Source organism: Equus asinus, chromosome 20, assembly GCF_041296235.1.
Source record: "Equus asinus isolate D_3611 breed Donkey chromosome 20, EquAss-T2T_v2, whole genome shotgun sequence".
NCBI lineage: Eukaryota > Metazoa > Chordata > Mammalia > Perissodactyla > Equidae > Equus > Equus asinus.
The window spans coordinates 15607397-15622911 of NC_091809.1; the positions used below are offsets into that span (position 1 = coordinate 15607397).

Here is a 15515-nt window from a genome sequence, read left to right on the forward strand (position 1 = left end):
CGGGAGCGGGGAGGAAAGAGGCAGCAGAGAACAGGAGCACTGGAGGAACATGAAGAGGGTCAGGGTGGCCCCAGCACACTCTAGACCCTCGAGGACAGCCGGGAGGACAGAACACCACAGCCCAGGGCCACAGGAGCTGAGTGCCCCCCTCCCCTCACTGGGCCCAACATCTTCACACTCACACCTGCATGGTCAGTGTGGAAGCTTCTGGAAAGGAAGGATCAGTCACACTCGGGCCGCCCCTTTCTTGTGGCAGGAAGCCACACATGGCTCCCAGGAAGTCGGTGCTCCCTCCTGCCCCAAGAGGCCACAGACTGCTCTCCCTGCAGGAAGCGTGGTCTCTGGGCGGGGGAGGGGTCTCGGGGGGCAGGCCCTGCTCCTAAAGCAGCGACTCCCGACCTGGGGCCCTGGGACTGGGCATGCCCTCAGCTGGCTCTGGGGCAGGTGTGCAAGTCCCAACAGCCCCTCCGTGAAGTCCCCCCATAAATGGGGGTACGAGTCTGTCAGGAGGAGGGCCCCAAACTGCCTTGTCCACAATGGGGTGAGGGGTCCATAGGAGGAGAGCGTCCAGCAGCCTCGCCCGCGATAACTCAAGCAGGGCACTGCCCCCGCCTGTGGGCCAGGGGCCAGGGCTCAAGGGTTTCATCTGCCCAAAGGTTGACTGGTGGCAACATCTTAGAACAAAATGACTGTGCGTCTCTGTCAAAGGCAGCAAGGCGTGGGATGCGGGGGCACTGCCCTGAGGCCAGGGGAGGATGGAGGAGCCCCTGGGGGCAGGGCGGCTGGAGGCGAGGGAGCCCCAGCCGCCAGCTGGGGAAGGCAGCAGGGGGCTGGCCTGGACCCAGAGGCAGCCGGGCGGGAAGAGTGTCTCCCGACCCTCGGGCAACAGAGGTCTCGGGATCCTCCCGGCCTCTGCCACCTTCTTACAGCAAGGACATCCCTCCCCACACAGGCCGGCAGTCACGGGGCGCTTGCAGAGGGGCTGCGCAGGTACTCAGCGCCTGACGCACACCATCTCCCGAATCTCTGCCACCACCCTCGACGGGAGGGCAAACCAACGTCCCTATCTGAGAGACTCAGCGGGGAGCCGGGTCTCCAACGGCCCCTGAGCACCGCTGCTGTCGCCGCACAAGAGCCAAAGAGAGAAGTGGCCACCCCAGTCTGCTCTCTCCGATCCTCTCCGCTCAGGTGAGCCTTGGAGCTAAGAATTGGACACTGTTTCTCCTGAGACGTGGCATCAGGAAGAAAGCAGCTGTCAGTGAACATTCTGGATAAGCACCCGTGGAAGAGCAAGAGGGAAACTGCAGGGGGTTGGGCTTCACACAACACGTCCAGAACCTACGCTGCAAACACTTTCTCCCCACTCCCCCTTTCCCGGCAGCCTCCGTTCTCCATGCTGGGGGTGGGCAGAGGCACCCCAGCAGCACGGGCAAGCCGGCCCTGCGACGAGCTCTGGCACCTCCCCGTGGCAGCCTCCGAGCTCCGTCTCCGAGCCCCTCTCTTAAGCTAAACAGAAGAGCAGATGGAGACGCAGGAAAGCACAGCGAGAAGGGAACCGGCCTCTCTCTGCCCGTCTGTTTATCCCCCTCCTGAGCCCTGCCTCAAACCCCGGCCGGGACACGGCCCGCTTCTGGAAGGGCCCTCGGAATTCCTGACCAAAATGTCAGCAAGGTACTTGTGGAAAATGAGCTTAATCCTGGGCTGATGCGTCTTAATCTTCTTATCTGTGCAAAAAATGTGGAAAGCATCTTGCCAACACAAATAACCGTCTATTACTACGTGGCAACTGCCTTCACACCGCGACACTATCTCAGCCCCTCGAGCCATTTCTTTTCTTAGAAATCACTGTAAACAGTCCTGTGCAGCAACATACATAACGGTGAATTCGTCACTGGCGTGTCAAGTCTGCTTGCACACTAATTCCTTGGTGCAGAGTGGCCCTGATCTCCATCATGCTGTTGCTAGGCGATGCCTCTCTCTGGCCCAGAGTCCCGCAGGCCCAGGGGCACCGGCCTGGCAGGGCAGGGCGGCAGGCCCCTTCCCTCTGTTTTTGATCCTCAAATGTATTCCTTCCTTCAGGTGACTCTCGGTTGGTCTCGCGGAGTTGAGAAGGGGCACAGTTTTTGGAGACTTGGGATCTTTCATTTTATGCACTTTTTTCTGGAATGCTCTTCATCCTGCCGGTTACCTTCACCTCCTGAAATCCGAGCCACTTTTCAATGTTGATCCGACCGCCGGACCCCTCTATGGCTAACGACTACAGGAGCACGTGGAAGCGGCAGAGGTGGGACCAGACCCCGCGGCCTGACGTCCCAGCTGGGCGCCTCAGGTCCCCATGAGCCCATAAGGCTGAGCCACATTCTGCCTTCTTTTCCTCCACACCCGTCAGCCCCGCAGCCACACCCTCCCCCCACGCCCGCCCCAGTCGCCCAGTCTACACGCGGCCGGGGACAGGCCCAGTTCTTTGGGCCCCTCTGTGTCTTGAATCTAAGAGAAACCCCATCAACTTATTAAATAAGTCAAAGTCGGCAACTTCTCTCAAACCACAGAAATTCAGGCAGCCGGTGCCGACAGCACTTTTCCATTCTGCCACTAGATGGCGCGACACCAGCACCGCCAAGGCGAAGTAAAAGTGGCTGAAGATTCAGGGGAAAGTTCCAGTAAAGACAACGGAAGTGCCCTGACAGGAAGGAAACCTGAGGACAGAACTTCTGCTGAGGCTGCAGACCAGGGCTGCTGAAACTGGGGAAGGCGGGCTCTGGTGACGTGTGTCAAAATCCGCTTCAACCACTTGGGGCCGGGACCCCAGGCAAGTTAACTCTTTCTGTGCACGCTGGGCTCACCGTCCAACACGGATGGAGCCGCACCCCAGGCTGTGTGGGGCAGGCCGGAACGGAATGATGCCCACCGAGTGCTTGCTCCTGCGATGACACCACTGCCAGTGCACCGACACCGGCTTAGAACCGGGGTCGTGGCTTCGAGGACTGTCACCCAGCCCCCAGGCCCCGACAACGATTAAAGGCCTCGCAGCCCAGCCCCGTCCAGGAGCTGCCTGGGCGCCAGGACACCGCAACGCAATGCTCAGTGGCTCAATCCCTCAAGCTCCCGGAGGCCCAGGGAGTCCCAGAGGCGAGAGCTGATGGGAGGTCGACCAGGCAAGCCTGCCTCACAGCAGCCGGACCGACTGAGGACCTACTATGTGCTGGGCACTGTGCCAGGCAGTGGGGACAGGAGGAAAGGTGGCCAAGGCCACAGCTTTCTAGTGGGAAAGGAGAAAAAAACAAACAAGCACCAGAGGCATGTAGAGACCATCCTGGAGACGGGTGTGAGGGGGCAGAGAGCAGGGGGGCGGGAAAGACTGCGAGTGGGCCCAGGGCCTCTCTGAGGGGTTGTGGGAACCTCGGACATATGGGAGCAAGCCAGGCGAAGGCAGAGGGAACCCGAGTCTGGAAGTCCTAAGGACGGAAAGAACTGGATGCCATGTGGCTGGAGGACTTCCACAGGGAGGGGACCCCATGGTGCGGAGTCTGGCATCCAGCATCCAGGGAAGCTGGTGGAGGAGGCCATGCAGGCCAGTGACACCATCTGGCTGCTATCTTTAGGTCCCCCCAGCAGGGGTCCTCATGCGATCCTTCCTGATTTTGTGTGTTAGGACAGTTCTGTGATGAACTCCCAGGGAACATCATGCAGGGGTGGCGAGGAGAAGAGATCTCGGGGAGGCAGGAGGGGATGCAAGGGGACCAGCGAGGAGCCTTCAGGACTCGTCCAGGTGAGAAGTGGCAGTGATGCTGGCAGCTCAGGCTAGTTGTGTGGCCTTGGAGACAGGATGATGTGGATGGAGACAGCACCCGCTGGTGCCTTCGCGGAGGGAAGACCGAGACGACCGTGGCGAGGCTGTGAGTGTGTGTCCTGCTCAGGCAGGGGGGACGCTGCCAGCTAAAGGCACTCTTGTTCCTCCAACAAGACGACCCCACCACCCGGGCCACCCCCCGGGGCGCTGAAGATGAGTAACCCAGGCCCTGAACTCTTCCATCCCCAGCGGCCACCACCGTCAACGCTGCAGAACGGCCTCTCTCCTCGGGCAGAGGGGAGCCTGTTTTCTCACCACCTGAGAAACCGAAGTCCCCAGAACTGCCTTCCCCACACCCGCTCGGCTGTTACGGCTGCAACGCCGGCATTAGTTCTGGGTCAACAAATTCCTGAAATTTGGTGTGGCAAAGCTGGGGGAGTGTGACCCAGCAAAGGCATTTAAAACTCACTGCAGAAGCAAGGCCTCCTTCTGAACACGCACGTGGAGCAACTACGACCGTCCCTGCCACTTCCGCTTCTCCTCTGAGACAGTGATGGGGAATGACGTGCCCCCAAGGGTCAGCTTTCAGAACGGGTGCCCCTGAAGTCAATGCTACCTGTCCACTGGACAGGAAGGGCACGGGCTCCTGGACTGCATGGCTGGACGTAGGCACGCCGGCACTGGCTGACACGGCCCTGGGCTTCAGCCCCTGTGAAACGAACAGCTTGGACCCAGAGCATCTCTCAGGCTCCTTTCCAGCTCTGACCTTCTGTCCGGCCCTCACCTTGGACTTGGCCATGCTGAAGGGCGTGGGAAACACTGTTCCTCCTTAATAGGGATATGAAATCTCCGATGCCTACTTAGCTGCCAAAAGGCCACAATGGAAAAGGAAGGTTGGGAGGGCGAGCCCTAAGCTCTAGTTGGCAAATGATTTATTCCTGGATAGTCTTATTTAATCTTCTATCCCAGCAGTCCTCACTCAGGGGTGCTTCTGCCCCCTCCCCGTCCCGGGACACGGGGTAATGTCTGGAGACGTTCCTGGTCTTCACGATGGGGAGGAGCTGCTAATGGCATCCAGTGGATAGAGACCAGGGATGCTGATCAGCACCTTACAGTGCACAGCATGGCTCCCCAGTCACAAAGAAGGATCCAACCCCACGTGTCAACTGTGCTAAGGTTGAGAAATCTTGCATTAATTATTTGAAAAAAGGCTGAGTTAGGTCCCTAACTCTATGACACACCAAAATAAATTCCCGATGGGTCAGACAATACCAACCAGGGTGGCCCCCCAGCTTCTGTGTGTCCTCCCCCTCCCTCCCCACTCAGTAGGTGTCTTTAAATGTGGGTGGCATCCTAGGACTTCGGTAGACCAGATGACAATGGAACACAGAGTCTCTTGGGGGTCAGTGGAATCCCCTAACCCAGGGGGTCTCGACTGAGGGCGACTGCCCAAGGGGGTGGGCAATGTCTGGAGACATTCTTCCTTGTCACGACTGAGGGTAGGTGGGCGCCACTGGCATCACGTGAGTAGAGGCCAGGGATACTGCTAAACCCCCTACAATGCACAGGACGGCGCCTACCAGCCCCGATGTCCCAGGGCTGGGGTGGAGAAACACGGCTCCGACCCAGCAGCTTTTTCCCTTCCCGGCATGCACTCAGGAGAGTGACAGCTGATAGTAACTGACACATAGCCACACATGCTGGGGGGGTGGGGGGTCAGTTACCCGACACACGTTCTCTCACACAATCCTCAGACGCGACGAGCATCGTCCCCATTCTACAGACGCAGGAAATGAGGTCAGCGCACTGGCCAAGTAAGTGGCAGAGGCAAGACACAAGCCAAGGACAGTTGGTCCAGGGGCTTCCAACTGTGCCACAAGTCACCGACCGGAGCCTGCCATCAGTCCCTGTTCAAAACTGCCCCGAGGCTGGAGGGACAGGAGAAACCCACTTGGGCCCTTGACACTGGAGCTCAGCTGTCACATGCGAGCAGCTCTCTTCTTGGTCTCGGGACCCCTTTCCACGCTTGTAAACTATCAAGGATCCCGAAGCGCTTTTGTAAATGGGGGCTGCTGCTATTGATCCTCACCACACTGGACATTAAAAGTAAGAAAAGGTCAAAATACTAGTTTATTTAAGATAACACTGGTTAAAGTTTATCAAAAGAATATATTTTTATGAAAAACTGCTGTTGAAAACAAACAAAAACTAGTGAGAAGAGGGGCGCTATTTCACATTGTGACAAATCTCTTTAATGTCTGGCTTAAGAGAAGACAGGCAGAGTCTGTCACCTGCTTCTGCAGTCCATCTGTCGCTCTGTCACACCACTGGAAAAAACCCCACTGCCCATTCTCCAGAGAAAGAGAGAGAAAAGGGCAAATGATGACTTCGTATTGTTATGAAAATAGTTTTGAACTCGCAGTCCCCTTGAAAAGGTCTTGGGGACTCCCAGGGACCCCCGGAGAGGTGCTGCCATATGCTGCTCTCGAGTCCTGGCCTCGCCCGGACTCCAACTCCTGAATTAGTTACAGACGTCAGGGGCTTTCTGCTGGGGTCCTCTGCTTAGGAGTACCGAGGGCGGAGGACGCCGCATTCGAGAGGCAGTCCGGCAGGGTTGAAACCCAAACGCCAACAGAGGTCAGGAAGGCACCGGAAAAGGAGGAGGTGGGCCAGGGCCACAGATCCCGGTGGGGACTGCGGGGTCCAGGAGGGCAGACATCTCTCTTAAGGGCGGCAGCTGCTCCTCAGTCCTGGCAAATCATTACCGGGCAGGAACGCAGGCCGAGGCTGGCTGCCATTTTTCAAAAGAAATCAGAAACCAGATTACTTTTTGCTCCTGAAATCTCTGAATTCTTAAACGTTGGCTCCTAGTTCCAAACAAACAGACAAAAACCTAAATGGGCCAAAGAAACATGTTGCTCGCCCAGAAGCAAGCCCGCAACTTGTGCCTGCCGTTTTTCACTCTGGCTTCATGTCATTAAACATTTGTGGGGCTTTGCAAAACCATTGCCACCTGACAGTGATCTCTGATGGTGTGGCCCCGGCTTCGGTTTTTATTTTACGTTCCTCCACAAGCTCCTTGAACGAGCGTGAAGCTCCACGAGGGCTGAGATTCCCAGAGGGCGCTATGCAAGCACCGAGTGCCAAGACGACCAGGGACGCAGCGAGCTGTGGACATGGGGCTTTGCTCGGAGGCCCCATGCCATAGAGCTTTCTACCGAGGAGGGTACAGTTGCTTGGAACATGACTCCACGGGACCACAGGAAGGTTACTGCATGTGGGTGGCAAAATGAATCCCCCTCAAACAGAGACCCCTGCCACTTGCTGCCAGCACTCCCACCAGATCCTGAATCGACAAGGATGCAAACCTGTCTGTGTCCTGATGGCTTCGAAGTACCATGGAGAGCAACCCGGGCTGGGACACGACAACAGCAGCCACCTGGCCTGCCGCCGCCTCGGCCTTTCTCATGCGCAGGGCTCATCATAGGAGAAAAGCCTTCTTGGACCCCCATGCACCCAACTCCCCCGCAAATGGCCAGCCCCCGTCGCCCATTCTATCCCAGCCTGTTCTCCGTGCCTGAACCCACTGACTAGGCCGGAATTCAGCGGGTAAGTAACATGTCTCTGTCCCCAAACCCCCAACACTGTCCCTCCCCCCAAGCCCATTTGAGGCTCCCCCGCTCTAACCTCACCCAATTCCTGTGACCTCCACTGCCTCGGGGCACCAGCACACACCGGACCCGGGGAGCCCCAGCACTCAGCAGATGCGCGAGGGGAGGGGCTGCTGGGAAAATCTCATTTTCCAGTTAACTGAGCGTCACGCTGAAGACGTGGCTGAAAAGTTTTAGACTTGCGGAACTACCGTCTCTTCTGTCTGTACACGGGATCCTGGGCAAAACCTACATTTTCTGCAAAGAGTATAAAGGTTTTGCAGCCTCTGAGGTCACAGGACAGCCCTCAGCGACCACCAGGCCCATCTGCTGGGGACAGGAGGGCACCGGAGAGTCAAACGGACACACCGCAATCTCGGGACAAACCCCAGGGTTCGTGTTTATCACAACCTCATGAACAAACTTGAAAAATGAGGCTTAGGGCAGGGGAAGGGGGTGGTGAGAACCGGGCGAGCTGGGGACTCCAACTGTCTGAGTCCCAGCTCATCAGTAAAAATTCAGCTGCAGCTCATCCTCTCAGAGTTTGCAGTCACAGAGTAAGACAAAAACTGAGAAAAGTGCGGCCGGCCTGGTGGCGTAGTGGTTAAGTTCACGTGATCTGCTTTGGTGGCCCAGGGTTTGTGGGTCTGGATCCTGGGCGCGGACCTACACACCGCTCATCAAGCCACGCTGTGGCAGCATCCCACATACAAAATAGAGGAAGATTGGAATGGATGTTAGCTCAGGGCCAATCTTCCTCACACACACCAGAAAAAAGTGAGAAAAACCACACGACCCTTGAATATCTCCAGACTGACACCTGTTCAGGCTAGATCAGTGGTTCTCAAGCGGGGGCAATGGTGCTCCCCCCAGGGGACACTGGGCAATGTCGAGAGGCATTTTTGGTTGTCATGACTGGGGGACGGGCACTCTTGGGATCTAGTGGGAAGCGGACCAACATCCTACACTGCACAGGGCAACCCATAACAAAGAATCATCTGGGCCCAAATGTCTATAGTGCTGAGCCTGAGACCCCATGACCAGATTACCACGCAACGAGAGGCCAGACAGGACCCAGGGCAACTGATGGCCCAGCTCCACTGGCCTCCCGCCAGGGGCCGGCCTCAGGGCCATCTCGCCCAGTGGGCGTGGAGTCACCACACTCTGTGCACTTAGTTCTTGCTCTCCCTTTGCTGAGCACTTAAGCTAAATGTGTCTACAGCACGAGTCCCCTGTAGTAAAAATAGCTACCACTTACTGTCACTGTGGTCTGGGATCGGTGCTAAATAATTTACATGTGTTAATGCAGCCACTGCCCACAGCAGCCATGGGATATTGCGATCATCATTATGCCCATTTTGCTGGCCATTAAACTGAGGCTCAAAGGCCTTATGGATTTGCCCAAAGTCACTCAGAGAGTCCGAGACTGAGTCAAAACACAAACCCAGTTGTCTCCAAGGCAAAGCCTGGGCCCCACCTCATCATATACCAGTCCCCTGCCCCGGGACACTCTGCCAAGTCTGAGGACACATTGGGTTGCCATGACCCCTGGGGCAGGGGTGCAGGGGACGGGTGAGCTCCTGGCACTTTGTGGCTGGAGTCAGGGATGCCACCATGCTGCTAAACATCCCCCAAGGCACAGGACAGCCCTCACAACAGAGAATCACGCGGCCCCAAATGTCGGTAGGGCCAAAGTTGCTTTCTGTGGTCTCCCAGGTGGCCGGCAAGGATTCATCACACGTGCACGGTCCCTTCTGCTGCTGGCATCTAGACTCAAAGACTTCCCAGAGCTCAGACACGCTATCGCCCTCTTCCCACTCTTCACCTTCACCAGGGAATAACGCTGCGCTGCCTCAAAGCCTGACGTCAGCCTATGATGCAGAGTAGCTCCAGAGAAAGGACGAGTAACGAGTCTGGGACGTAGCAACAGCGAAATGCCAAGCAGAAGAGAATATCCCAGGACACAAGTGTAAAAAACACACACTCACACTCACACACACACTCTCTCTTTCTCCCGGGAGAGAAGCACTCCAACTGGACTTTAAAGTCAGGGGCTACAGGACCACCAAGAAAGGGCTGCGGGAGTGGCTGTCACCATCCCTGAAGAGATCACCATGGCAACGAGGACTAACAAGACGCTGTATTGTATTCACAACTGGAAACCTGTCTTTGTACACAACACAGCACTCCTGACATGTACTACCCAGCCCACTGGTTCTCAACACTGGCTGCACGTCAGGATCGTTGGTGCAGCCTTCTAACTGGACGGACACCCGGGGCCCACCCAACACCTCGCAGAATCGGAATGGGTGGGGCGGGTGTGGGGACTGAGCATTTTAAGAAAGCTCCCCAGGTGACTCTGACGTCCAGCCCGGGGGAACAGCCACTGCCTCAGACTCACACAGAGGTGGCAACGGCCCAGAGAACAGAGACAGAGGGGTTGGGTGTGAGGAAGGACCAGCTTAGGACCCCAGGCTGGAAAGACAGAAGCCAAGAGGCCGTGTGACTGGAGCTTAAACAGCAGGAAAGAAAGCACAGTTTGGGCCAATCCCTGAGGCTTCCAAACGCACAGGAAGGCCCAGTTCACACTGTGGATACGAAATTAAACATCTTAGCGGGCTGCACAAGCCAAAGCCAGAAACGGGGACGAGAAACACATCGCAACCAATTCAAGAAGGGCAGGGATATGGGAGGCACAAAAAGCCACTAAGGTTTGATGTCCTGAGGACAACGATGCCAGGACTAGCATCAGAGGCAAAGTCTGAGGTGAGTCCGGCATTTATCAGGCAAAAACTGTAAGTAAGAGAAATTCTGTTTCTCTATTTGACACTTACCCGTTCAATTACGCAATTTACAAGCGACAGCTCATGTGCCAGCACACGTGCTAGAAATGCTATCCCTGGAAAACAGGAATTCACAGTTTTCCCTTTGTGCTCAAAAGTATACCTCACAATGAGGGTCCTCACTGATAAATGCATTCATTCATTCATTCATTCATTCAACAAACATTTCCTGGATACCTACTGGGTGGCAGGCACCGTTCTAGATTTAGGGAACCATCGGGGGTCATGACAGAGAAAAATCCCCACCCACTTGGAGCTCCTATTCTAGGGGAGGGGGAGTCAAGCAGACAATAAGCCAGCTTGCCAGATGGTGTCAGGGCTGTGGAGGAAAATAAAGCAGGGGAGAGGGGATAGCGAGTGTGGACCCAATTTAAAATAGGTGGTCAGAGAAGTTCTCAATCATCAAGTAACAGTTGAGTAAAAATCGGACGGAGGAGAAGGAGGGAGCCACGGGCTATCGGGGGAAGACAGATTCAGGCAGAAGAACCAGCAGGGTCAAAGGCATAAATAAGAGGAGTGGACGGACCATCCGAGGGACACCGAGACGGCCAGAGTGGTAAAAGCACAGCGAGTCGGGGGACAGCAGTGGCAGAGGAGGATGGGGCGGTATCGGGGGGCCACCCTGGCTTCTGGGCTGAGACGTTGGCAGAAGGGTGAGGGTGGCAGGGAGGCCCCTGTGGTGGCAGTGTCGGTGGTGAGAAGCGGCCCCCTCTGGAAATCTTTTTAAGGTCGAACTGACAGGCTATGCTGTGGCGCAGGAGAAAAGAGAGGAGTCAAGGGAGACTTCGGGGCTTTTAAGCCAAAGAAGGGACTTGCCATGTACTACCATGGAGGAAAAACTGTGGGATGAGCAGATTTGGGGGGAAAGAGCAATTCTGTTTGCTGTGCCTCTGAGACACCCAAATGGAGATGGCGAATATGATGCCGGATCTACGAGTCTTGAATCAAGAAACTGAATGGGCCCAAGGTGTAAACATATCCAGTACGTCATACTGACTCCCACTTATGCAGTTCCTCTCCTGCCTTTACGTGGATCTCATGAACAGAACACTTCAACCCTCTACCAGCGTCTTTATCTTACAAAACAGACGTGGCATGAGAGGGCCAAAGCAGGGTGGGGGGCCTTGAAGCCAGGCCACCTTGATTCACATGCCCGCTCCTCACTAGCTGAATGACCTGCCTTGGACAGGTAACTTAACCACTTTAACTCCGTTTCCACACCGAGAACAGGGCTAACAGGACCCACCTCGTGCAGCTTTTGCGAGGAGCGCGTACTACCGGTGACAACACGCGTCAAGACTCCGAACAGTATCTGGAGCATCCTCAGTGCTCCACCAGGGTGGGCCCCCATTATCATCATTCGTGCATTTCAGCATGGGAACCCCAGGACACCCCCCCCCATCGCAGGGAGCGCGGTGCGGGGGGAATCGGGACCAGGGAGGTAGCCGGCCTGCCTGCGGTTGTGCACCTAGAAACGGAGGGAGCTAAAAATAGGCCTCGGAAGTCCCGAAGCTACAGCGGCATCGACCCCGCTGCCGATGGAAGCAGACAGCAGCTCGCGGAGCGCTTCCTCCGGGGCATCCGGAACCGTAACCTTGTCAAAAACGCTCGTGGATCGGGGGGGGGGCGGGGGGGGACGTCAGCGCCCGACGGAGGAGGGAAGTCACACGCGCTCTGCCCGGGCAACGAAAAAGGGCCCCAACAGCCGGGGCGTTCGGCGGCCCCCATCCTGCGGCGGGGGCCCGAGGCGCCCCTCTCGGTGGCCGCGGAGGGACCGGGGGAACCGGCAGGAAGAGGGGGCCCAGCTCGGGGCGCGGGGTGAAGACAGACGGGACGGGCCGTGGAGGACGAGAGAGCCCCGCGGGCCGGCGGCGGGGAGGCGGGTCCCCGAGGACGAGGGGCGGGAGCGAGCGCGGCGCGCCGGGCCCACCACCAGGCCCGGGGGCTATTTACATCCGAGGCCCAGGCGCCCAGGCCGCGCCTCCCGCCCCCTCGGCCCCCGGCCTGGCCCGCGGGGCGGAAGGGCCTCGGGGCCGCGGCCGCAGCGGCCTCCCGGGCGCCCCGGCCGGACGGCGGCAGGGCCAGCGCTGCCGGGGGTGATGGGCCGGGCCGGTGAGCCCGGCCTGGGGGGACGCGCTGGGGGGCGGCTGCGGAGCGAGCTGGGCCGCTCTCCCGGGGCGGACGGGCCCCCCACCCTCCGGGGCGCCCACCCCTCGGGCCTGTGGCCCCCGGGCCTCCCGCCGCCCGCCCCCCAGCCGCCGGCTGGCCCCCGACGGCGCCTCCCCTACCTTCGTTCGCCAGGTCCGCCATTTTACTTCCTTAAGCCCTCCCACAAGGCCCCGCGCCGGCCTGGGCTCGTCTGCTTGCTGCCAGAAACTCCCGCGCCTGCGCACTTCCCGAGCCGACTCCGAGCGAGGCGGGCAGCTCGCGCCTGCGCGCTGAGCCCGGCGCGGAGTCGCGCTCCCGACCGCCGGCCCCGGCCCGGCCTCAGGCCGAGCACGCGCCTGCGCATTAACCGCCCCCGCCTCCTTTTCCCGCCGCCCGAGGGGGGCGTGGGCAGGGCAGGGCGCATGCGCAGTGAACGTGGCGCTGGTTGCAAGAGCTGGGGCTTGACGACCCTACTTTCCGCTGGTTTCCCGGGGGGTCCCTCGAGCTGGGAGAGCAAGCCCGTCGATCGAAGCCTTCCTCTAGGTAAATCCTGGGTCTGCGGGGCGCCTTCCACACGCGCAGGCCCGAAGTTGAGGGGGAGGCCCGCGGGGACTGGGGGACGGCGGGTCGCTCCGGGCCTCAGTTTCCCCTTCGGAGCGGCCAGCACGTCGGGCAAACGCTTTCCCGAGGCCGTGTGGGGAGGTGAGGGGGAAGCAGAGGTCAGAGGTTGAAGATCACTGGCCAAGGGGGGCGTTCAGTGGGACAGGGGATCCCCAGCACAAGCCACCGGAATGGGAACTCCAGGAGGCCAGACCCCGACGCCTGGAACAGCAGCGCCTGGAACCGAGCAACGCCTGGAATCGGGTTGGCCTCAAGTTTCATCTGTAAAATGGGCTGTTTCCCCGCCCCCCCCCCCCCCCCCCCGGCCCCAAGGCTTATGTGAGACTATCGCACACCCTGGATTCGTTCTCAACTCCCCGGCTCCGAATCTCTGGGAACATCCTGTGGGCTCTGCCTCGCCTCGAAAATAGAGCCCAAATCCACCTGTTCTCACCAGCTCGGCTGTCCCCACCCTAGGCCAGACCACCCTTCTCTTCCTCCTGGAAGACTGGATGGCCCCCTCTCTCTCTGCTCTCCTGCCTCTTCTTCTCAGGGAGCTCCAGGCTGTTCCACCCACAGCAGCACGCAGAGCAATCTTTTAGAAACAGAAGTGAGATCCAGGGCACAGCTTTGCTCAGTGCTTCCAAACTGCTTTCTGCTGAACTTGGAATAAATTCTGAACCTCCCAGTCAGGCTGGCGAAGCCCCCGATGCTTTGCTGCCGTCTCCCCCTTGCTCGTTGCAGTTCGGCCACGTGGGTCTTTCTGGGTCTTTCCAGACTCCTTCCAGCCTCAGGATCTTTGCACTTGCTGATCCCTCTGCTTGGGCCTCTGTGTCCCATGTCTTACCTAGATTTGAGTCCCAGCTCCACTCCTCCAGGATGATCTAGACAAGGAGGACCTCTAGCCCATGGGCCACATGTGACTTGCGAGCTAAGAATTTACATGTTTAGTTGGGAAAAAAAGAAGCGTATCTCATCCTGTGAAAATTGTATGAAGTTTGAATGTCGGTGTCCATCAATAAAGTTTTCATTGCAAACAGCCACACTTCCTCGTTTATGAATTGTCCATGGCTGCTTTCAATCTGCAGCAACAGAGCTGAGTCCTGGCAGAGACGGTCTGACCAATAAAACTTGAAATATCTTCTATTTGGGTCTTTACAGAAAAAGTTTGCTCACCCCTAATCTAGGACATGTGTATTTACATGACTTTTTTCCTAGAATCTGCTACTTTCCCAGTGTGGTTTCCAAGCCAGCAGCATCAACGTCACCTGGGAGCTTGTTAGAAATATAGAATCCCAGGGGCCGGCCTGGTGGCATGGTGGTGAAGTTTGCGCACTCCCCTTCGGTGACCCAGGGTTCGCAGGTTCAGATCCCAGGCACAGACCTAGCACCACTCGTCAAGCCATGCTGTGGCAGCGTCCCACATAAAACACAGGAAGGTTGGCACAGATGTTAGCTCAGTGACAATCTTCCTCAAGCAAAAAGAGCAAGACTGACCACAGATGTTAACTCAGGGCCAATCTTCCTCACCAAAAAAAAAAAAAAAAAAAACCCACTAACAGAATCCCAGGCCCCAACCTAGACCTGAATCAGATCTGCATTTTAACAAGATACCCAGGGCTTCCTCTGCACATTAGATCTTGAGAAGCACCGTTCAGGAAACTTTAAGTGGAAGTTCTATTTATTGTTGGCAGTGGGGTATAGTTAATACTATTACAAATTTCCCCGACTTGATTCTGCTATCTTAGATTTTGCCACCAGGCCTCGGGCACAGGCCACAGACCTTGAGTTAGAAATTCTCCAGAAATCGCTAGAATGTCAGTGTGGAATGGCCCCAGGGGGTCCTCCAGTCCATCTGGTCGCCCACAGTGTGTCGACTTAGGTTTCCTCATTTCTAGCTTGTTCGTTTCTTTATATTTCATTTTCTGTAATTTCTCGTGGGAAGATCTTCCCGGCCTTTCCCATATCTCTAAACCCTCTGACCTTTAATAACCCTAGTAGTTTTCTTTATCTGCCTTTTTATGGGTTTAAGTTTACATTAAATAGATTGAATATATCACCATTTAAGTCGAAAGCTGCTAAGCCGCGCCTAGGAGATAATTGCAAAAATAAACATGAACACAATGCTCGTCAATTCTGGGTGGATGCTGAGCCCAAGTCTGCTTTTCCTTTGATGTAAAGAGAGATTAGAAAGTCTTAGAGGGTTTGAAAGGCCTCTCACTCCGCCAAAACGTTTTCCTTGACACGATGAGAAGACTCTAATCCATGCGACTCAGTGGCATTCAGTGCCATGTCTGCGTGTCTCCGAAAGTCATTTCATCCGCCACATTCTTCCCACACTTTGGGGAACTCCCAGCAACATGTCATCGCTCGCTAAACATCGTTCAGCTGTGCTTTTTCAAGGGCCGTTGAGAGACACTAAACCTGTCATCCTGACGAGCCAGCTTGGTTTCCACCGGTTTCACAGTGCCCGTGACAGCGCTG

The 15515-nt window shown here is 57.0% G+C and overlaps 1 protein-coding gene across 13 annotated transcripts in view; it reads right to left on the minus strand.

Moving 5' to 3' along the window:
* Positions 1–12783, minus strand: part of RANBP3 (RAN binding protein 3) — a 52520-nt gene extending 39737 nt beyond the window's left edge. For 4 of the 13 annotated variants that reach the window (XM_070491813.1, XM_044753210.2, XM_044753209.2 and 1 more), the window contains exon 1: positions 12572–12669. Coding sequence is in view for 8 of the 13 variants with exons in the window: in XM_070491818.1 (XP_070347919.1) it covers positions 12572–12593 (22 nt within the window). In the remaining 5 variants the exon portion in view is untranslated. Of the gene's footprint in view, positions 1–12571 lie in introns of all 13 variants that reach the window. The other 9 variants (XM_070491818.1, XM_070491811.1, XM_070491815.1 and 6 more) reach the window with 8 other exon arrangements.
* Between the last annotated feature and the right edge of the window lie 2732 nt (positions 12784–15515).